The sequence below is a fragment of the Felis catus genome, chromosome E1 (assembly GCF_018350175.1).
Source record: "Felis catus isolate Fca126 chromosome E1, F.catus_Fca126_mat1.0, whole genome shotgun sequence".
In the NCBI taxonomy this organism is placed as follows: Eukaryota; Metazoa; Chordata; class Mammalia; order Carnivora; family Felidae; genus Felis; species Felis catus.
This window is the reverse complement of record NC_058381.1, coordinates 43887349-43911138: the sequence shown is the minus strand read 5'-3', so window position 1 is coordinate 43911138 and position 23790 is coordinate 43887349. Positions and strand designations below refer to the sequence as shown.

The 23790-nt window shown below is 46.9% G+C and overlaps 1 protein-coding gene and 1 long non-coding RNA gene across 2 annotated transcripts; one reads left to right on the top strand and one right to left on the bottom strand.

Annotated features, from left to right (window-relative positions):
- Positions 1 to 9841: 9841 nt before the first annotated feature.
- LOC111557834 lies at positions 9842 to 10374 on the bottom strand. Its single transcript, XR_002738226.2, has 2 exons — positions 10278 to 10374; positions 9842 to 10070 (listed from the first exon to the last, which is right to left on the bottom strand). It is a non-coding gene; the product is annotated as an uncharacterized LOC111557834 (long non-coding RNA).
- Positions 10065 to 19002, top strand: LOC105260088 (lysozyme-like protein 6). The gene is made up of 5 exons (XM_045044340.1): positions 10065 to 10559; positions 14756 to 14982; positions 15922 to 16108; positions 16974 to 17052; positions 17906 to 19002. Exons 2-5 carry the CDS (start codon positions 14844 to 14846, stop codon positions 17969 to 17971), a joined length of 471 nt encoding a protein of 156 aa, XP_044900275.1. The 5' UTR covers positions 10065 to 10559; positions 14756 to 14843; the 3' UTR covers positions 17972 to 19002.
- The last annotated feature ends 4788 nt before the right edge of the window (positions 19003 to 23790 follow it).

Below are 23790 nucleotides of genomic sequence, written 5' to 3'. Positions count from 1 at the left end.
GATGTCGGAGATGAAGGCTCTATTTCTCATCATCATCTGCAGCGAGGTGTCATCACGCGACTCAGTTCTGGCCAAGAGAATGTACATGGAGTAGTCTGCACAATTCTGGAAATTGCCCTAAGGAGGAGAGTGCTCTTTTCCCTCTGTTCTTTCCTGTTACTTGGGATATGGCCTGGAAGGGCTGCGTTCCAGCAGCCATATTGTGCCGTGGAACAAATCATGCTCGAGGATAAGAGAGCGACAGGACAGGAGAGGCTGGGTCCTCGCTGTCATCTTTGCCCCCTGGAGCACCCTGTTGGCTGTGGGCTGACTCCCTCAGAGCATTTAACATGAGGGAGAAATGAGCTTCTACCCTATTCGAGCCGATGGCACTTGGGGTTTTTCCATTCCTGTCAACTCAACTTAATCCTAAGTAATACTCAGGGCTTCTGACTTGATCTTTGGCCTGAGTTCCTGCCCAGCGTGAGGAGCAGGGTCCTGGCTTGCTCCCCCCGTGGCCTGGAGTGCTGCCTCCACCCCATCTCGGCGGCTGGACCCTGCCAACTGCACCCCATCCGTGCTGCCTGCAGGATTTTGTGTTGCTGGGCTTGCCTCTTGCCTGGGTGGACTAGAGCCCATCATTCCAGTCGCTTTTCTGGGGTAAGCCCTGCTTCCCTCTCGTTCTTTTACCCTTGGATCCTTCCCGTGCCTAACAGGCTGGCCGCTTTCTGGAAAACTACAGCAGGGCCAGTGCCTATAATACCTTCCCCCGTGGACAGTCCAGGAGCAGCCAGTTTCTGAGACATAAAAACAATGGTAAGGTCATTCATTTATTCATTCAGCAGATGAGTGTCTATCATAGGCCCTGGGATCACAACGGTAAGTGAGATGAGATCGAGAGGCAGGCCTAGCATGGTGGGTACAAGCACAGGCTGTAGAGTGAGAATATCAGACACAGCCATCCAAGGCACTGGAACTGATGACAAGCATTTTCAGTGGTTTCCTTTAAGAATATGTCCATGGCCTTGGCCGTGTGTGCAAGCCCGTATGAGTCACTACACCTGTCTGGTCCTCAGCGTATCTGAACACGACATGGCTGAACTGGATGATGTTTAAGACTCTGTGCAGGTCTGTCCTCCTATGGTAGTCTTGCAAAAACAAAACAAAACAAAGCACCCAAATCTTGACCTGATCAAACCCCTAGATTCAACGACAGGAAATACAGAAAACAGAGCAATGCGTGAAGCCACGTCATGGGTTTGCAATCACAAAAACCCAGACTGAGGACAATCTGCAGGATACACGACACGCCTTCTCCGGTGATAAATCGCAAGCAAAAAGAGAAAGCTGGAGGAGGAACCTGGGGATTCAAAGAGATTCAAGAGACATCAACCAGTCACATCTGAGCGCATCTGATCCCAATCTTGATTGGATCAAACTGTTCAAAGTGTTTTTTGACCGGACACCATTGGAGATTTGAACACTGGCTGAATACGTGACGATGTTAAAGAACTGTTGTTTCAAGAAAGATACTAGTGATTGACAAAGCGCAGAGACGCAGCCAGCAGCAGGGGCCTATTATGAAATAGGGCCGGGGAGTAGGGGAGAAGAGACTGCCGGGAGTCTTACCCCCAGCTCGGCCATTAGCTCACTCGAGTCCCTTCCTCTCCCCAGGCCTCGGTTTCCCCATCTAGGGAATGAAGCAGGTGGACCCAGTGTTTAACCTTGGCTTCCTTTTGCTTTGTCTTCACATGGGCAGCCCTGGAGCCTTTACTCGGTGCCGTATCAACCCCACCCTGTGGCCACAGCAGCCTAAAAGCAGCAGGAAGGCCGGAAGGCCAGAACCGCTGGCTCCTGCAGAACCTAGAAGAGGCCACCGCCCTGGGGCAACTCGCTTGAAGGATCAAGCTGCAGGATCCCCGGCGGGCTGGTCCAGTCCTGAGGGAAAGGATGAACTTCACTTACTCACGAACCATGGGCAAGAGTTAGCTGCTCCCTGGGATGCTTTGGCCTTGTTCTGATAACTGGGCGTTCTGGTGAGTTCTCTTGGCCTGCATCCTGATCTGGTCAAGCTGCTCAGGACTCCAGCTGAGGTGGGGTACCGCTGCCTCTAACACACTCCTATGGACCCACATGAACAATGGCACCGCATTGCTACAGGTCACGTGCCCCTCGATTCCTCGTGCTGGCCTCTGTTCAAGGCCATACTTTCATCACTATGAACGTATCAGTCTTAACACGGAACCTCACGCAGTGCAAATGCTTAGCAAATAAATGGGGAAGATTTCCTTCCTGGACCATCAGAGACGCTTAAAATTCTCTGGAAGCATCAGGAACTTTATCTCCAGGAGGATAAGCTGAAATACTCATCGCCTGCTACCAACACCAACCAGTTTCACACATGGTGTGGGAATTAAATAATACCCCAGCCCCAAAGAGAAAGAAAGACAATTCTGTTATAATGAGCAGTAAGAGCAGGCACCTGGGTGGCTCAGTTGGTTGAGCCTCCAACTTCGGCTCGGGTCACCATCTCGTGGTTCATAGGTTCAAGCCCCGCATCGAGCTCTGTGTTGACAGCTCAGAGCCTAGAGTCTGCTTCAGATTCTGTGTCTCCCTCTCTCCGCTCCTCCCCTTCTCTCTCTCTCTCTCTCTCTCTCTCTCTCTCTCTCTCTCAAAAATAAATAAACATTAAATTTATTTGTTTAATGTTAATAAATAATGTTTATTTATTTTTGAGAGAGAAAGAGAGAGAGCAGGGGAGGGGCAGAAAGAGAGACAGGGAGAGAGGGAGAATCCTAAGCAGCATCCGTGTCAGAGCCTGACACAGGACTCAATCCCATGAACTGTGAGATCATGACCTGATCTGAAACCAAGAGTCAGAGGCTTAAGTGAGTGAGCCACCCGGGTGCCCCTGACCATTTCTTTCTTTCTTTCTTTTTTTGAATGTATTTATTGTTTAATTTACATCCAAGTTAGTTAGCATGGGGCAACAATGATTTCAGGAGTAGATTCCTTAATTCCTTTTATCCATTTAGCCCATCCCCCCTCCCACAACCCCTCCTGTAACCCTCAGTTTGTTCTCCATATTTATGAGTCTCTTCTGTTTTGTCCCCTTTTTGTTTCCCTTCCCTTATGTTCATCTGTTTTGTCTCTTAAAGTCCTCATATGAGTGAAGTCGTATGATTTTTGTCTTTCTCTGACTAATTTCACTTAGCATAATACCCTCCAGTTCCATCCACATAGTTGCAAATGGCAAGATTTCATTCTTTTTGACTGCCGAGTAATACTCCATTGTATTACCCGAGTAATACTCCATTGTATACCCCGTCTTCGTTATCCATGTCCATCAATGGACATTTGGGCTCTTTCCATACTTTGGCTATCGCTGATAGTGCTGCTGTAAAGATTGGGGTGCATGTGTCCCTGTGAAACAGCACACCTGTATCCCTTGGATAAATACCTAGTAATGCAATGGCTGGGTCTAGGGTAGTTCTATTTTTAATTTTTTGAGGACCCTCCATACTGTTTCCCAGAGTGGCTGCCCCAGCTTGCACTCCCACCAACAATGTGAAAGAGATCCTCTTTCTCCGCATCCTCGCCAACATCTATTGTTGCCTGAGTTGTAACATTAAAAAAAAGAAATCAAAAACTGGTAAAAAATGAGCAGTAACAGCTACACCCGCCATGTTGGTATCAAACCCGGTTTCAAATCCTTGCTCTGCCTCCCACTAGCTCTGTGACTTCGGGCAAGTCACTTAACCTCTCTGCAGCGGATTTCACAAGAGTGCTGTGAAGGTGAAATTGTTGACTGCTTACGGTGTTTGGCATCATGCCCCACACGCTGGGAAGGCTCAGCCTGTGTTAGCAACAGTTCTTACTGGGAATCCTCCGTGGTAGCCTCCCATGGGTGCTCCCCATCTCCTCCCCACCCCCAATTCCACCTTGTCTCCTTTCCCTCGCCCTTGTAAAAAATCTTTTCGGTGCTTCATTCTTTAGCTTAGTTGGCTGATGGAATCTTGTCGTGTTGTATAGTTGGTGGGGTTTCAGGCAAGGCGGAAAGCCAATAGAGAGGCTACTCCAGGCCTAGGTCTTCCAGAGGCACCTTGAGAATCGCAACTTGCTGGGGCCATCTCCGACTACTCCTTATCAGCCCTGCAGATAACTCACGTGGAGCTATGGCTACCCGCCCACCTCCCCAGGAGGGGAGCACACTGGAGGGACTTCTTAATTGTGGGTGCCGGGCGACTCACGCTTCCTGTATGTGGGCCGCTGCTTCCCCCTAGTGGCCACTGGATAGATTGCACAGCGAGTTGGCCTGAGGACAAGGATGTGGGAGAAGTACCTCCCCCCGCCTCCCCCGGGGAAGGGGGGGGGTGGTTCTCAACCATGAGAGACCTGTAACTCCCTTCTCATAAAATGTATTGTGTGTAACTATAGTATACCTTATTCAGGTATTGGCCTACACTGAGCGGCGTATTTCTAAAAATACGATTTGATAATCTTTGACGTACGTATATACCCATGAAACCGCCATCACAATCAAGATAGTTAATATCTCTTCGCTCCCCAAAGTTTTCTTGTGCCCTTCAGTAACCCCTCCCTCCGCCCCTTTCTGCTCCCCCATCCCCAAGCAACTACTGGTCTACTTTCTGTCATTATAGATTGGTTGACATTTTCTAGAGTTTCTTATCAATGGAACCGTGCAGTATCTGCTTTTCTTTCTCCTCCTCTTCTTCCTCGTCCTCCTCCTTCTCCTCCTTCTCTCCTCTCCCTCCCTCTCCTTCTCTTTCTTCTTCTTTTTTCGGTCTGACTTCTTTCCCTCAGCATAATCACTTTGAAATTTATCCATTGCATGGACCAGTAGTATATTCCTTTTTATTACTAGGTAGTATTTCCATTGTATGAATGTACTGCCATTTGTCCTTTCAGAATGCTGGTACTTTTAAAAATCAGTCTACTGCCCTAAATATAATAGGAACTGAAAGAAAGAACTAAAACAATAGGTAAATCCCATGTAAATGCTCAGACATGATCGCGCCGGAACATACAATGATGTAGGCAGATACTTCACCTATACGTACAGTTACATGGACCCGCTTCTTTGCCGGAGGCTTTGGTTTGGCTCCAAAGGCCAGCGGTTGACCCCTCCACACAGGAGGGGACGATGCTGTGTGGCCTGACGCGTGGGGCCCGAGACTGAGCAGGAGAGGTGGACACAGGCAGATGTCAGCTCCGTGGAAAGATTTGTCACAGGGCTGACCATCAGGGAGGCATGGCCAGTCTCATACGCTAAGGTCCATATTTGATTTCTCAAAGGTGTGTTTGTATTTTACTTACCTTGCGTTTCCGAGCGCAATACGGGGGCTTTCTGGTGGCACTTTTCTGAACCAAGACTTAAGACTTACTTCCTGCCCTCTGCTCTAAAGGCCAGTAGCAGGCATTGGCACATCTCTATCCTGCTGGGAGCCTGTCTCAGGACGGAATATACTTTTATGGAAGAAAGTGTTTAGTGGTGCTTTTGAGGCAACAAGACTTTAGAAACTTCTACTACAGAGGCGCCTGGGTGGCTCAGTCAATTAAGCATCCGGCTCACATCATGATCTCATGGTTTCGTGAGTTCAAGCCCCGAGTTGGGCTCTGTGCTGGCAGCATGGAGCCTGCTTGGGATTCTCTCTCTCTCTCTCTCTCTCTCTCTCTGTCTCTCTCTCTCTCCTCCTCCTCCTCCTCTCCTCCTCCTCCTCCTCCTCCTCCTCCGCTCACTCTGTCTCTCTCAAAATAAATAAACTTAAAAAAAAAAAGAAACTTCTAAAAATAAAGCCTTCAGTTATACTTACCTTCTTGGATAATCTATCCACCATGTTATTATTAAAGGAGTCTGTTGTTTGGTGGTAACCCTTGACTTCAGACTGGCTTGTTCTTGCAAGTAACCCATTCCAGAAACTGAAGAATTTCCTTTAACCAGCTCTAATGCTACAGAGAAGTATCAAAGTCCATAGCAAGTATGGTGGGACATATAATATGCGAGGTCTCTAGTCTTTGTTTCTTTTTCTTTTTCTTTTTCTTTTTCTTTTTCTTTTTCTTTTTCTTTTTCTTTTCTCCTCCTCCTCCTCCTCCTCCTCCTCCTTCTTCTTCTTTTGAAAGAGAGAGAGCGAGAGCGCATGTATGCACCCATGCATGTGAGTAGGGGAGGAGCAGAGAGAGAGGGAAGGAGAGAGAATCTTAAGCAATCTCCACATCCAGCGTGGAGCCCAATGAGGGGCTCGATTTCGTGGTTTGTGAGATCAGGACCTGAGCCCAAATCAAGGGTCGGATGCTTAACTGACTGAGCCACCCAGACCCCCTCTAGTCTTTGTTTCTTGATTCTGTTTTTAATATGCCACCCACACGTCCCCCCCCCACCGCCCCCGAAGTCCCTTAAATATCTTAATGCTTCCATTCTTATCCTTTGCTTCTTGTTGTTTGCCTTGGAAATGTTTTCCTTCTATTTTTTTCTAACTTCTCGTTGCATGATCAGTCCGTTTGTTTTGCTTTGTTTGAAGGAAAGCAGTTAAGACTACATATTTGCTTCTAAATACATTTTGATTAAGTTTCAGAAACGGCCTATGTTCCTTCATTCTCATCGTTTTAGAAACCTGTTATTGCAGATTTTAATTTGCCTTTGACCTAATCATTATGCAGGGGGGAAAAGTATGTGCGTGTTTCTTTGAAAGTCCTAAGAAATTGGGTGGTTTCTTTTACACTGTAGCCTGAGTGTGGAGCCTATAGAATTCTCCTTTGTGGAGAGCTTGACGTATTATTTGTAGCCTAGTTTAGAGTCAAATTGTGTAAACATTCGTGAAGTAGTTGAGAAGGTGTGTATTCTGTGGGATAAAGTACAAGCCCGATAATAAAGCCAAAAATTCAGTCTTCTAAATATATGGTTTGAATATATTCCAAAGACAGTGGTGGACCATCTCTGGTGTCTCCGTGCCTGTTTGAGCCTATAAGCTCTGTGGTCTGTACTCATTCTCTTTGGTCTCATTGTTCCCCACATGCCTTTCCGCTCTGCACTTGGAGAGCTTTTCAAGTGTGTGGCTCCGGCCTCGAGGAACTTTTCTGTGCTGTGGACTCTGCTCTTTGCGCCTTCAATGCAGATCTCCTTCCCGGCACTGGATTTGGGTTCCTTGCATTCTACGTTTCGGCAAGCTGTATCCATCTTTCCCATATTTTATGGAGAACTCAAAGCAGACATTTCCTTACAGTGTCCTGTTTTCTAGAGCAATTTATTTCCAGAAGCATCCTCTTCCAGCATTGCCCTGAGAACTGGCAAGAGAAGTCCCCAAGTGGGCCCTGTGCTTCAGAGTTCCCCACAACGGGGGCGCCCGGGAGGCTCAGTTGGTGAAGCCTCCGACTTAGGCTCAGGTCGTGATCTCGCGGGTCGTGGGTTCAAGCCCCGCATCGGGCTCTGTGCTGACATCTCGGAGCCTGGAGCCTGCTTCGGATTCTGTGTCTCCCTCTCTCTCTCCGCCCCTCCCCCGCTCGTGCTCTGTGTCTCTCTCAAAAATGAATAAACCTTAAAAATATATTAGAAAATAGAGTACCCCCCAACAAAATAATCAAATTTATTAAGGACCGCACAATGCCCCTGGCGCTCAGCACTCGCACAGCAGGACCTAACCCTAAACATCCGTGCTCTTCAACAATGTTCAGGCCCCAGGGAGATGCTTCACATCTGACCCTATATTGATGGGGAGAAAAATGCATCAGCTTCGAAAAGTTTAACGAAAGCTTGATGGGCCCCTGCTAGGTACTATCTCGGAGGGCAGAGAGATTTTCAGCAGAGAAGGACTTAGGTAAGAAAAAAGACAAATTAACTTGCCAGATCTTTCCTCTCCGCCGGAATGCAACAGATTAAACACAATGAAAGGGCATTTTCTAGTCGTGCTGACTATAGTTTCTTGTTTGCATCTTCTTATTCGTGGTTCTGGGGGTCCTACACATGAATTAGGACGGCATTTGCATCCGTTGTAAATGGAAACTGAGGACATTTTTGCGACATTACATAAGCCATGTTACACAGTATTCAAATTTGCATGTATATCTAGGCTTTAGACATAACGATACTGATTCTTTACACAGTCAGCGAGATGGACACTGAATGCTAGAATTATGAATTTTAACATTTTTATTTAAAAACTCGGGGCGCCTGGGTGGCTCAGTCGGTTAAGCGTCCGACTTTGGCTCACGTCATGATCTTGCAGTTTGTGGGTTCAGGCCCCGCATGGGGCTCTGTGCTGACAGCTGAGAGCCTGGAGCCTGTTTCAGATTCTGTGTCTCCCTCTCTCTCTGGCCTTTCCCCTCTCGAGCTCTGTCTCTCTCAGTCTCTCTCAAAAATAAATAAACATTAAAAAAATTTTAAAAGTAAAAAAAATAAAAACGTACTTATTTTGGGGGGGGGTGCCTGACTGGCTCAATTGGTAAACATTAAACATTTGAAAAATAAACATTTTTTAAAAATTAGAAGAAAAAGAACATGTGACTCTTGATCGCAGGGTCACGAGTTCGAGCCCCATGTTGTGGTTAAATTTACTAAAAATAAATATATAAATAAATAAGTAATAAAAAGTTACTTATTTATAAATCAAATTTTAAATTAAATGTATAATTTAAATACAATTTAAGTTAAACTTTAAAATTAAGTTATTTAATAAAATTTAATTAAGGTTTTAGAGAGTATAATGATACACAGTATTTGGACTTACGTATATTTGATATAAAAATTTGATAGTAATTCTAATCTTTATTTTGCCTTCTGCATTATTAGATACTTTTCAATGTTTAAAAAAAAACCCTAACTTTTTGGAAAAACACTGGAAAATTTTTTCATAAAAAATTGTCGCAAAAAAATTAATAAAAAATGAATATATTTACATTTTTGTTCTTTGAATATAATTGTTTTTAATCCTTAAGTAAATTTTAAAATCTTTTTTTTTAAGAGGAAGTGTGTGAGTGGAGGGGGGCAGAGAGAGAGAGAGAGAGAGAGAGAGAGAGAGAGAGAATCTTAAGCAGCCTCCAGGCTCAGTGCTGAGCCCCAAGCAGGACTCCATCCCAGGACCCTGGGATCATGACCTGAGCCGAAATCAAGAACTGGGTGCTCAACCGACTGAACCACCCAGGCACCCCTAAGATCTTGATTATCATAACATAATTAGGGGCGCCTGGGTGGCTCAGTTGTTGACGCATCCGACTCTTGGTTTCCCCTCGTGTCATGACCTCACGGTTCTTGAGTTCAAGCCCCGCATCAGGCTCTGTGCTGACAGTGAAGAACCTGCTTGGGATTCTCTCTCTCTCCTTCTCTCTCTGCCCCTCTCCCACTCGCTCTCTCTGTCTCTGTCTCTCTCTCTCAAAATAAATAAATAAACTTAAAAAAAATAACATGATTAGCGATTTTGCTGAAAGGAAGAGAAGAAAAATCCCATGGGATATTCATCATCATTTATGAATGAGGTATACGTTTCTTACGCATCCCGACATCGTCAGCCCAAGCTGCAATGTCCTTGGGAAGAAAAGTCTGGAGGCAGAAGGTACAGGGCAGCACTGCCCACTTAAAGGCTCTTCCTGCTACCTTCTTTCCGCCAGCCCCTACCATCCTGTTGCAGAGGGTAGTGTAGCCACCGGTAATAAAACTTTCCTTTGCCTCCTTTCTGCAACAGCAGGTGGAAGTATGTTTCGGACTTCTTTGGTGACTAGTGACACTGGGATGTGTGAGCTTCACGGGGAGGTGACAGATTGTCGGGTCACCGCTTCACAGGTGGTTAACCCCACGCTCCCTCCTGTGCGGGCCTCTCTTGGTTGCAATTGACAGAAACTCACCTCGAACTTATTGGCGCAGGAAGGGACATTTATTGAATTGCAGGATTGCAGTAAGGGCAAGACCGTGTTTGGGTCCCGGAAAGGGTGGACTCTAGGATTGGAATCCTGTCTGGACTCTGCTCCCTCTTCAAGGAAGCTTATCCTCTCAGATGGGCTGTGTCCACATGATTCCAAACTGTCGGCCTCTGGCCTCACTCCTGAAGGCTTCCCCTGTAAAGCTGAGCTGTTCCACTTAATTTCTATTCAAAATATAGTGGTGGGGGCCACAGGCACACCCTGTCACCCGGAGCACAGTGTCCTGTGACTGGCATTCTCCACTACTACCCCATGGGGGAAGGAGTTCCCCCAAAGGTGGTACCACCCACCAAAGGGAAGGGAGGTGAGGAGGCAGAACAACCAGGACCCTCTGTGCTGCCCCACCCAGGGGCCTTCATGACAGTGATCACCAGTCAGTGCTTCCAGACCCATCTGTACTTTCTGCGGGAAGCTTGCATGGGCCTCCGTTTGCATGGTTTGGACCCAAGTATGTCCAGGAGAATGATGACGTCACAGAACTGCGGTTCCAGAAGGCAGGGTGGCCCAGCGCTCCCACCTTCTTTAGAACATGGGGAGCTGTGACCTAGGCGGGGCTAGAGTATAGTTCATGAGGAAGAGACTCTTCGTTCTACTGATTCTTGAGGAAAGCCCTGGCTGTCTGGGACCTGGGGTCAGAGAGGGGTAGGAGAGAGGTAAGCTTCGGAAGGGGAGGTGAGAATGCATCTACCAGAGGCACCATATTCCCCATGGAGACCCCAAGGGGGTACTTCATGGGCAGAGAGAGAGCTCACCTGCTTCCCAAGGCTCAGTGACCCCTGGCGAGTCTCGGAAGGAACCTCCTGAGTCAGGGTGGAGCAGGGTTGCATGGGACACACTCATACTAAAAAATTATTTGTTGTTTGTCTGGAATTCTAATGTAGTTGGGCATCCTGTAAAATTTTCTTTACTAAATCTGGCAACACCAGGGGGAGGGAGAGAAGCAAAAGAATGTTCACAAGCTCAGGCTGGTACGGAGTGAGGTTAGAAGACATCTGTGAGGAAACAAGGCCATTAAGGCAGCCATCTTGCCCAAGCAGAAGCTTCCTGACTCTGCAGCCTGTGGGTGGAGGAACCTAGGCCTTTGCTCTCAGGGACATACACCTACTTTCAGGGCAAAGATACACACGCACACAGTGACAGAAATAGCCCCATTCTGTGTTTTCATGGCATTGATAGTTTTTTTCCCAATGTTTATTTATTTTTGAGAGAGACAGAGAGAGAGAGACAGAGTGTGAGCGGCAGAGGGGTAGAGAGAGAGGGAGACACAGAACCCAAAGCAGGCTCCAGGCTCCGAGCTGTCAGCACAGAGCCCGATGCTGGGCCTGAACCCATGAACCACGAGATCATGACCTGAGCCGAAGTTGGGTGCTTAACCGACTGAGCCAGCCCAGGTGCCCCATCCAGTTCTTCACCAAGCTTCCCACCACCTTAGATTTAATATCCATTGATGATTCTTGCCCAAACTAATCTATGATGGCTGCAGAGTGATGATTTTCCAACCTCATGACCACCTCCACGTTTATCACTCACCATCTTATTGTCAGGAAGTGCTCCAACCCCATCCCTGTTATGTATCTGTTTGTCTATTTATTACTATTAAGGACTCGGGGATTCCTATCTCTTTCACTCGATTATAATGTGTCACTATCATAATTTTTTTCAAAGACGCTCTAGGCCCAAGGTGGGGTGCTAACTCATGACCCTGAAATCAAGAGTCGCTTGCTCCACCAACTGAGCCGGCCAAGCTCCCCTGTCACTATCTTTATTTGTGTTGATGGCCAAAATGTCCCAGACTACCTTAGAAACCATTCTGTATTAATTCTGTAGCTATGACACCAAAGGCGTAAGCAACAAAAGAAAAGGTAGAGAAAACGGTCTTCATCATCATTGAATTCTTTTGTTTCTAAGAATACCATCAAGAAAGTGAAAGGCAACCCACAGAATGCGAGAAAATATTTGCAAGCCATGTATCTGATAAAATTTTTTATTTTTATTTTTTTTAATTTATTGTCTTTAATTTTATTTTTTATTTGTTAAGAGTTACATCCAAATTAGTTAGCATCTAGTGCAACAATGATTTCAGGAGTAGATTCCTTACTGCCCCTTACCCATTTAGCCCATCCCCCCTCCCACACCCCCTCCAGTAACCCTGTTTGCTCTCTATATTTATGAGTCTCTTCTGTTTTGTCCCCCTCCCTGTTTTTAGATTATTTTTGTTTCCCTTCCCTTATGTTCATCTGTTTTGTCTCTTAAAGTCCTCATATGAGTGAAGTCATATGATGTTTGTCTTTCTCTGACTAATTTCACTTAGCACAATACCCTCCAGTTCCACCCATGTAGTTGCAAATGGCAAGATTTCATTCTTTTTGATTGCCGAGTAATACTTCATTGTATATATATATACCACACCTTCTTTATCCATTCATCCATCGATGGGCATTTGGGCTCTTTCCATACTTTGGCTATTGTTGATAGTGCTGCTATAAACATGGGGGCGCATGTGTCCCTTCAAAACAGCACACCTGTACCCCGTGGATAAATGCCTAGTAGTGCAATTGCTGGGTCGTAAGGTAGTTCTATTTTTAGTTTTTTGAGGAAACTCCATCCTGTTTTCCAGAGTGACTGCACCAGCTTGCATTCCCATCTGATAAAGAATTTTTACAACTCAATAAAGAAGGACAAATAACCCAACTAGAAAATGGGCAAAAGATCTGAATACTGAATTTCCCCAAAGATATGCAAATGGCCAAAGAGCACATGGAAAGATGCTCAGCGTCATTAGCCACCAGGAAAATGCAGATCCAAACTACCATGTGTACGACTTGGCACCATTAGGAGAGCTTTGATCAGAAAGACAGTTAATGACAAGTGTTAGCGGGGGAGGGGGGCGGTGGGCTCCGTTGGTATAGAGCATGGTGACTCTCAACATCAGGGTCATGGGCAGAACCTACTTTAAAAAAAAAGAGTAAATTGAATGAAAAAAACAAACAAGCGTTGGGGCACCTGGGTGACTCAGTCAGTTGAGCCTCTTGATATCAGCTCAGGTCATGATCTCACAGTTTGTGGGCTCAAGCCCCGCATTGGGCTCTGCGTTGACAGGAGCCTGCTTGGGATTCTCCCTCTCTCCCTCTCTCTCTGCCCCTCCCTAGCTTTTGTGCACCCTCTCTCTCTCTCTCTCTCTCTCAAAATAACTAAATAAACTTTATAATTTTTTTTTTAAAGTAACCAGTGTCGGTAAGGATGTGGAAAAGCCGATGGCAATGTAAAATGGTACAGCCACTTTGAAGTCAGGCAGTTGCTCCAAAGTTGAAACTTGAAGTTACTCTATGGCTCAGCAGTTCCATTCCTTGGCGTATATGCCCGAAGGAATGAAAACATTTGTCCACACGAACACTTGTGCGTGAATGTTCGCAGCACCGTCATTCATAATAGCCCCAAAGTAGCCCAAAAGTCTATAAAACGATCCATAGAGAGACAAAAGAAGGATTCATCACAAGGAATGAGATCCCAGTGGCTGCCACAACATGAGTAAATCTTGAAAACATTGTTAAGCGAAAGAAGCCGGGCTCAATGGCCCCCTATGGTGTGACTGTTTGTGTGCAGTGTCCAGGTTAGGTAAATCTAGAGAAATGGAAAGTAGGCTTGTGGTGGGCAGGGGTTGGAGGAGGGGTGGATTAGGGACAGCTAATGGGTATGGGGTTTCCTGTTGGGTTGATGAAAATGTTTAAAATTGACCGCGGTCATAGTCGCACAGCTCTGCAAACACCCTATTGAGCTGTGCGCTTTAAATTAAGTGATTGTGTGGTATGTGAATTATGTACTGGGAATTTTATCTCAATAAAGCTGTTACCACGAAAGTGTTCCAGATTTGGCCAGTGGGTGCCCCTCTGAGCTGGCTCTCATGTCCATTTGACGTGCCCCAATCCATATTTTGAGCACTTTCTTACTTTCCAGCACAAGATAATTCAGACTTATTTTATACCCTTTCCTACTCCAGCCTAGGAATCAACCTTTGTCCCAGAAGTCTTGCTTCCTATTTGGGGGGGAATGCAAAACCAAGATTTAGGCATTTATCATTTCCTTTAATCATCATGACAACCCTAGTAAGTCGGTATTGGCATATCTTCATTTTACAAATGAGGCCCAGAGAGGTAAAGTATATTGCCCAAGGTCACACAGCAGCCCAACCTTTGAAAGCAGGCGATGTGAATCCAGAGTCCCCGCCCCTTGCACCTCCCCCTACACACACACACACACACACACACACACACACACACACACACAGTGTGAAAGTGAAGTTTATTTCTTCAACAAGGTGACTTTTACTTCAGTGATACCACTTTTGAGTGGAAACAAAGGTGTAGAGCTTATAAGACAGCCTGTCAGGAATTGCACAAGGCAGGGTATACCCTTGGGAAAAGTCACATATCATGCGTCTGGGAGCGTGGGGTTGAGGGCAGATCAACACCCAGTGGCCTGGCCCTTCCTACGAGAGCACATGTTCAAATCCACACACACAAGTACCAGTAAAGCCCAGTTCTCATCAATCTCCTTTGCCAGCCTCACTCCCCACCCCTGTACCCAAATGCTGCCCATAGCCAGGTGTCCTTTACAAGAGTGAGAATGGCTAAAAGGAGAAAACCTGTAGATAAAAGGAGATCAGCCTCAGTTTTTCACTGTTGACACCGGGCAATGGCTACATGGAGATTCATGATATTATTCTCTCTTATTTTGTAAATGTTTGAAAGTTTCCGTAGTAAAAAAAAAAAAGTATAAAATGGTGAGAGGAAAGAGAAATAGCCAGGCAGGGAACCGTGAGTGAGCCAGGACATTTGGCTGCTCTCTCCAGATTCCTCAGGTGCTCAGAGGAGACCAGCAGCACGTCTGGGAGATCCTCGGGACCACAGGCCCTCAGCTGCACCTTCTCCCCTCTGAAGATGATGAGGACGCTACTGATGTCCTTGGTCAGCTGCCTCGTTGCCATAAATGAGGCCAAGCTCATCAATCGCTGTGACTTGGCCAGAGTGCTGCACAAGGAGGATCTGGATGGGTTTGAGGGCTACTCCCTGAGTGACTGTGAGTGCCGCTTTCTCACACTCCCACCCCCCCCCCCCATTCCTCTTCTGCTCCTGGTCACCCCCTATGTGGCCATCTTTCCATCATTCGTCTTTCAAAGACAAGTTCAAAAAGCAACCCTCCCCGAGAAGCCCCTCCCAACACTCTATATTCCTTCCACAATTGTTAACTGAGCACTTACTATGTACCGGGAACTATTTTAGGGGCTGGGGACAGAGACATCAACAAAGCCCCTTCCTTCACAGTGTTCGCATTCTAGGGGGAGAGGCGAGTCCCAAACACACACACAAACCTATGAAGCACTTCCTGGTGGTGATAAATGTTATGCAGCAGAATAAAGCCAGGGGAGTGAGAGGTAACCTTGTCCTTGAAGGGGAAGTCAAGGAATACCTCTCTGAGGAGGTGACATTGAGCAGCACTGAATGAGGCAAAGGACCGGGTCGCCCAAATGTCCGGGGAAGAGCATTCCAGGCAGAGGGAGCAAGCAGTGCAAAGGCTTCGTCCTCCATGGTGGGGCAGCGTCCTTCTGCCCAGATCTTGCACACACCTGTCTTGTGCTGTCCTTTTCGTTTTATCTTGTCTTACGGTCCTTTAAGGTGTGTGTCTTCATTCTTGTACTATAGGCCCTCTGAAGGCACCAGCTGCCTTTGACCCAGCTAAATGTCCCTCACTGGGTTTTGCACGGGTCACGGCACACAGTAGGCGATCATCAAGTGCAGGAGACGCGGATGGACAGCGGGATGATGAGCGGTTGTACTGAGGGGCAGGTGGATGGACCGAAGGGCGAGGGGAGAAGCTAATGGGTGTTTCCAGCCAGCTTGCCCCATCTAGCCTCTTAGGCCTTGTTCCTTTCTTCGGCTTCCCCGTCTCCCTTTCTCCTCCGTATCCTTTGTCCCTCAGTTCAGAGCCCTCTAAAAACCTTCTTCTCCCTGTTCGAAGGGCTGTGCCTGGCTTTTGTGGAGAGCAACTTCAACCTGTCAAAGGTAAATGAAAATGCAGACGGCAGCTTCGACTATGGCATCTTCCAGATCAACAGCCACTACTGGTGCAATGATTACAAGAGTCACTCGGAAAACATTTGCCACGAGGACTGCAAAGGTCTGGCCGGGGTCTCAGGGTGGGAGAGGTGAGAGGCTGAGTGGGGTCTACTCACAGGACTTCTCTTCCCACTCCAAGCCTGGGAATGCACCCAGAGGGATGGCCCGAGGAGTCCAGGAATGCCTTTGCTGAGCAGAGGATTTGACTAGTGGCTACGATGCCCCTCCGGTTAGGAGATTCTCCGGGGTGCAGGCTCCAGAAAGGCTCTGCACACCCAGTAGCAGAGGACAGCAGCGGCCAACATTTATCGAGAGTGTGTTATATACTAAGCACTTCACATGCCAGCTTGTCATGCGGTGGAAACTCTTATGATCCCCGCTTTACAGACGAGCAAACTGAGGCTCATAGAACCAGTGCTGAATGCCAGACTGGTGGCCCTGAAGGCTCAGCTCTAACCATCAAGTACTGACTTTGTTTGGTTAATGGCCTGGTTGATTCGAGGCCAAGGGCAAACTCCCCACCTCAGAGCCACTGCTGGAGGCTCCACAGGTCCATGACTTTGCCCCTTACTCCCTCTTTCGTACTCTGATCAACATCCCTGCACTCTTCACCTGAAGAGCCTCTCTCATTAGGCAAGGTTTACCTTGGCCTCTGTGCTGCCTGTTTTGACATTTCCTTTCCCTAGAAACCCTCAAACGTGGCGTGAACCAGCATGTACCCTAGCTAGGATGTGTGGTAGTAAACATACATTTACTCCTGCCCCTCCTGCCCCTACCCCTAGCCACCCTTGACCTCTAGCAGCCATTGTGGGGATATCTCAATGGGCCTCTGGGAGGGAGCCCTTGCCTAATCTGGAAGGACTCAGCCCCTGGGGGGCAGGGAGAGCCAGTGTCTGCCTCGGTCTCTGGGACTGTCCTCTGTGTTCTCACGGGTGTTCTCTGTCTCCCCTTCAGAACTGCTGAGCCCCGATCTTCTCTCAACCATCAACTGTGTGAAAAAGATGGTGTCTGGAGCAGGGGGAATGAAGAACTGGTGAGGAGGTCACTGTGGGACTAAGTTAGCAGGCAGAGCCCCAAGAAGGATGTAGTGACAGGAGGGGACAGGAGGCAAGGACTCGACCCCTTCTAACCGTCTAGAAAAACGTGGGAGAGCGGCGGGGCTCGGAACTGGGACTTACAAGACTTGGGATCTGGGTCTTTCTCTGATGTTGTATTAAAACCGCTTTGGACACAGTAGCAAAGCAACTTGAGTTAGCTGAGGGAGATGGCTTCGGAGGGGACAAGGTGTCTCACCGAGCTTGCCCAAGGGGTCTCTTCTCGGGAAGAGAACGGAGGCGGAGCTGGGAACTGTCAGTGTGGCTCTCCTGACAAGTTTCTGCCTCCTCGTGCATTTCCTTCACTACTTTCTTTGTAGAGCAGTATATTCTGCTCCACATTCCAGAGGACAGATCGTGGCTGCCCCCAAGCTAACGGGCTAATGTTCTGAGCAGTCACGGAGACTGGCTAGTCTCAGCCCCAGAGTCCAAGGGGCTGGGATAGAGAATCTGATTGGCTCAGCTTGGACCCATCATCCCCGCGTGGTTCAATGAGCTGTAGGTGTGGGAGCAGTTAAGCAGTACCATCATGCTGGCCACGGGTGGGGGGTGGGGCTGGCCCTCTCCATAATTCGCAGCAACATTTTCTGTAAAAGGTGCGTAGCTCCTCAGCTGAGCAAATACCCCCAAAGCTGTCAGCTTCCCAATGGGAGACAGTGCAATGGTTGCTTCACTTTTCTGAGCTTCAGATTGGAGATAGATGATAGATAGATAGATAGATAGATAGATAGATAAGTTGCCTCTACAGGTGCCTGTGAGGATGGAGGGGGTTAAGTGCCTTGTCTACTCTAGGAACACCATGCAGAAGAGACGCTGACGGCTATTAGGGATGACCCTCTCTGGAGGGAGAGTCGATAGTTGCCCCTGAGATTGACGGATTGGTTATTTATCTATCTATCTATCTATCTATCTATCTATCTATCTATCTTTCTGTGTGTTTAGTGACTCTCAGCCTTGTAAAATGGTGCGCTCCCCCTTCGGGGCCAGAGGAGGATTTGAAAACGTGGGAGCATACTGGACGGGGGGAGGAGCCAAACACCACAGATAAGAGAAATTTAAAGGAAGGCTCAGAGGGGCCACAGGGGGACAGACCAGAGAGCGAGCAGTGAAGGGGGTTCTGTGCATTGCCGTGCTGTGCTGTGCTGTGCGTTCACTAAGTGCTGGGTCATGGATGTGGAGAAGGAGCTACTAAGTAGGAAGCAAGAACCCAGCCTTCTCTCCACAGGGTGGCATGGAGGTTGCACTGTGCCGGCCGGCCACTCTCCTACTGGATGACGGGGTGTCACAAGGAATGAGACAGGCGTGGAGTCCTTCCAGCGTTCCTCTTCTCGCCTGGGGATTCTTCATGCCTTCTTCCTCTTGCCTCCACTTCACGTGATTTTCTTACTTCCCATGTTCAAAAAGGACTGACCGGAGCCCCAGAAATAATTGGGTTTCTAGGGCTTTCTCCTTGTACCCATCCAGGCCCAGGCCCCTGGTTCCTGACTGTCAATCGCAAACCAAGAGAGGACCACAGTGAAGAAGTTGTTCTATTTGGGGAATTGTTAAAGCATTCCTTGTGCAAAGAATGTGTTGATTTATTCATTTTTAATTCCAGATATCGAGTACCTAGTATGGCAGGAGGGTGGTAGGGACTAGAAGAAGGAAGGTAAATCATAACTATTGGTCTTGAGGTGTTCACCATCTGCCTGGAGAAGCAGAGACATACACGAATACTGGCTACAGCGAATGAGTGGATACATACAATGAATACATGGTGCTGATGTGGAGTCGAACCTGCAAAATGACAACGCAAAGACAGAAAAGGGGCAGTTGGAGGAATGTTCCACCCATGGCTACAATCGGAACTGCCTGAATAAACTGTCCCACCTGGGCCACTGCTGTCCCTACTTCTGAGCCTTAACTACTTCAGCTCTGAAGTGAGAGATTTGACATTTGAGTGGTTCCCAGACTTTTGGACTTCACAGACCAGTAAAACACGAAAAAAGTTAAGTCCATGTTAACATTTCCAACTTTTTATTTTAATGCCCAAGAAAGACTATTAATCACAACAACTATCCTCTATCAGCATCTCCTCATAAAACAGTTTTTAGCATGAAAAATGAAGGTCAGGGGGCCCGGGTGGCTCAGTTGGTTGACCGTCAGACTTCCGCTCAGGTCACGATCTTGCGGTTTGTGGGTTTGAGCGCCGGCGAGGGGCTCTGTGCCGACAGCTCAGAGCCTGGAGGCCGCTTCGGAGTCCGTGTCTCCCTCTCTCTCTCTGCCCCTCCCCCATTCGCACATGCATGCTCTCTCTCTCTCAAAAATAAATAATATTAAAATCATTTTTTAAATGAGGGTCATATTTATAGGATAATGGAATAGATTTTGTTTTGTGAAAATATTTTTTTTAACCCTGCTTATATTACCTTGTCTTGCTTTGGCAAGGACTGGTGAAACCTTCACCACAGACCAGCAGCAGTCTGAAGGCCACTGTTTAGAAACCTCAGGAGACTGGTTTTGTAAGGCCCCTTCTGGCTCAGACATTCTAGGATTAAAATAAGGATCATTAGGACCTACTTTCCCTCTCAGTGTGTCAGTCCTCAAAATAGCTATTTGGATGCCGAGAACGGCCCTTCTGCACAAGCACCATGAGCTCCAATATTGGTGGCCTACCTGTCCTCACTCTGATTTTTTCAAATTTATCTCTCCTCCTTACCCTGCTTGCCAAACTCCCACATCATCTCACCCCAACAAGCACACACGTACACCAATTCATCAAAATCACGTAGGGAAATCAGGGAATGCTTTTTAAGGATTTCATTAACGGCTAATGACTTATAGTTTGATTTGTATATTTAACATTCATGAAAACATTCTTAAGCCAAAGGATTGCATCTTTAGTGGTCATTTCCCACACAACGTAGAGAAATCCAAATTTTTTCAGTTCAGTAGGTAACTTACTAACTGCTAGTAGTCTAAATCTTCCCCCGGAGTGAAGAGGAAGAAGAAGGCTGCCATAAAATTGTCCACACCCAGGGATCCTGTAAGCTCACCCTTTAGACCCTACTGTAAAAATACACTTGACTAATGGTGCCTGGGTGGCTCAGCCCAGGTCGTGATCTCACAGTTTGTGAGTTTGAGCCCTGCTTGGGGCTCTGTGCTGACACCCTGGAGCCTGCTTCGGAGTGTGTGTGTGTGTGTGTGTGTGTGTGTGTGTGTGTGTCTGAGTCTCCGCTGCTTTCACTCTGTCTCTCAAAAATAAATATTTAAAAACAATTTTTTTAAATACACTTGACTAGAAGCACTAAATTGTACGACATTGAGACAATGGAGCTGCGGGAGAGGAAGTAGAGGCAGAGACCCGCCCCAGAGCGGGAGGGGCGAAGGAGAGGTCCGGGGGACAGCCCCCGCCCCACCCCGCGGCGAGCTGGCCCCGCCCCTCGTACGAGCCCCTTTTTAAAACGCGCGGGCGCGCCTTGCGCAGGCGCGGGGCCACTTAAACCTTAGTCGTGCCTGCGCCTTGGTGGTAGGATGGCGGAATTGGTCTCTTTTACGGTTCCCACCGAGAGTGACAAAACCTTGCTGGTGTGGGAGCTGAGTTCTGGACCCACGGCCGAGGCCTTGCGTGTGAGCCGGGCCGGGAGGGAGGGAGGGAGGGAGGCAGGGAGGGAGACATCCCCACCTCCCCGTGACTGGGAGTCTCAGAGTCTGGCGCTGAGCGCCTCGCGCGCCTTGTAGTCTCCGCCGAGAGGAATCTTAGTTCTAAAAGGGACCTTTGCAGTCTCAGCCCCGACAGATTTTTGAGAGGTAACTCTCAACAGCCAGCACATGTTGCCTTCTAATGCTTCTCGAATCCTAGGATTTCAGAGGGAAATCTTTTCAACGAAATGAGAAGTGCTTTGGGTTGCGTGTGCAGGAGGGCTTAGGGAATAGAAGGCAGTTTTGCTTCCTGGGCGCGAAATTTCATGCACTTACTTGGCGTGGGACCACCCCACAGCATTCTCTGTTGGCAGTATTCTCCCAGTTTGGCCTTCTGTATTCGGTCCGAGTCTTCCCGAACGCTGCAGTGGCCCGTCCTGGTTTCTACGCCATCATCAAGTTTTACTCAGCAAGGGATGCTCACAGAGCCCGAAAGGCATGCGACCAGAAGCAGCTTTTTCAGAATTCTCCAGTGAAGGTGGGTCCAAGTGGGAAATTCCTAACTCCACTGGGACGAAGGGTTGAATTCAGCAATAATAGACCAGGGTTGGTATACCACTGTAGTTTACAGAATGCTTTTAGATGCATTGCTACACTGATCCTCCGGTTTCCCTGGGTTTTGGGTTGTTTTGTTATGTTTGTTTTGTTTTCAGATGAAGAAACTCGAACTCAGGATAGTTAAGTGACTTACTTAAGGTTCATGACAGTAACTGGAAGGTAGAGGTCAAACCCAAACTTACTGATGTTCAACCCCGTGTCATTTTTTGGTGCCCTTAATTTAACAAAGCTTCACAAGAAGTCTTGTTTCTATTTACATTATGGGGATTAAAAAAATTTTTTTTAACGTTTTTATTCAGTTTTGAGAAACAGGGCATGAGCAGGGAAGGGGAAGAGAAAGAGGGAGACACAGAATCAGAAGCAAACTTCTAGGCTTTGAGCTGTCAGCTCAGAAGCCGATGTGGGGCTCGAACTCATGAATCCTGAGATCATGACCTGAGCTGAAGTCGGACGCTTAACCGACTGAGCAACCCAGGCCCCCCTCTATTATGTGGATATAAAATGACAGACTCTTTCATCAGTTGTATTATAAAGGATGCTTCATCGTCATTATCATCGTCATCACTCCCAAACTGCCTATTCAGAACTCCCTTCAACTCCTGGGAAAATGGTTAAAACATTCTTTAATACACCACAGAAACTTTATTCCATACCAACATGCTGTGCATTTTACTTTCCCAGAGCCCCAGAATTATATTTCATGATGAGCCTCAATTCAATCACCATTTCCTTATCAAGGGCCATGTCAACTCCTTTGAATAAGTTGAGTGAGGCTTAGATTGCCAAACCTTTCACTTTATAATTGTATGTTTTCATCAGCTTTCTCTAACTGGCTTCTTAATCTAGCTACTTCCTATGGACTTGACTGCCTGTTCTTACCCATATGCCCTTCCTTACTGATTTAATCTGGATCGAATCTAAGAATCCTTTTCAAATGTGACTCTGAGTGTACTATCTCCACTTGTTCAACACTGTCTTCAATCCTGGCTCCACTCCCTATGATTGAAATGATCACGTGTCAGGCATTCCTTAGTTTGCAAGCTTCTAGCCTGTGAAAATGTCACCCAGCCACTCAGCTATTACAGATTATGAAATAATTAGTTTGTATCAGTTGTGAGTAATGAGGTGTTTTTCTCTCATTGGACATTAAGACCATTTCACAAATGGATTTTGAGATTTCACAGCATAAAGCCCAAAGTCAATATATAGTTGACAGGAGAGAGCATTCATATTAAATTTCTTTATTTATTTAACAGAGCCTTGGGTTACCACCCCCCCTCCCCCCACCCCGCCCACCCCCCCCTCCCGGCTGCTTACTGAAATTGTTGCCCAATTTACCTATGTGTTCCTTTATACTTTGGCAAGTACACATAGTTTCTGGTTGTTTGTTTGTTTGTTTGTTTGTTTACCTTTTATAAATACATATTTAAAAAGAACATATTAAAAAATTTTTTTTAATGTCTAGTTAAAAAAAATTTTTTTTTAATGTTTATTTATTTTTGAGACAGAGAGAGACAGAGCATGAACAGGGGAGGGGCAGAGAGAGAGGGAGACACAGAATCTGAAACAGGCTCCAGGCCCTGAGCTGTCAGCACAGAGCCCAACGCGGGGCTCGAACTCATAGGCCGTGAGATCATGACCTGAGCCGAAGTCGGACGCTTAACCGACCAAGCCACCCAGGCGCCCCTAATGTTTATTTTTGAGAGACAGAGTCAGAGCATGAGCGGGTGAGGGGCAGAGAGAGAGGGAGACACCTAATCGGAAGCAGACTCCAGGCTATGAGCTGTCAGCACAGAGCCTGACACGGGGCTCGAACTCACAAACTGTGAGAATCATGACCTGAGCTGCAGTCGGATGCCCAACAGACTGAGCCACCCAGACGCCCCAAGAATAACATCTTACAGTAAAATCAAGGAAAGGCCTAAGGCATCTGAGAGCTTTTTTTCAGTAGCATGAAGGAAAACGGTTGCCAGCAAGAACTGTGGCAAGGTTATCTAAGGTGACAACTGTCTCTACCACTCAGGGGCTCAAGGCCCTTCTGAAGCTTCCTGGTTGTCCAGAACAGCTCCACTCTGCCTCACCATTAGCCTGTGCTGTAGCACTCAACATTTAAAAGTTCATCTTCATTTCTCCTTCCTAGCAGGCAGCTTCAATTGGAGAAAGTAATTTCACTTTTTTATCTACTCATCCATTCACTTAATCCATAGACCTGTGCTTGATTCTAGGAATGAGAAAAGAATAAAATATGGTTCCTTCAAGCACTTAAGGAACTGATAAACTAGTGATAGAGGAAGTTGCACAAACAAATCAATAGAGTTAATAATACTTTGACTTTTTTGAATTATTTGAATTTTTATGAGTATACTAATATACTACACCCCACTTGAAATAGACATTTTTTTTTTTCTTTAACGTTTTTAATTTATTTTTGAGACAGA

Coding starts and splice junctions, on each gene's coding strand:
- LOC105260088 (XM_045044340.1), top strand. CDS start 14,844: ATGATGAGGACGCTACTGATGTCCTTGGTCAGCTGCCTCGTTGCCATA. Junction 14,983..15,921: donor GGGCTACTCCCTGAGTGACT/GTGAGTGCCGCT, acceptor CCCTGTTCGAAG/GGCTGTGCCTGGCTTTTGTG. Junction 17,053..17,905: donor GCAGGGGGAATGAAGAACTG/GTGAGGAGGTCA, acceptor TGTCTACTCTAG/GAACACCATGCAGAAGAGAC.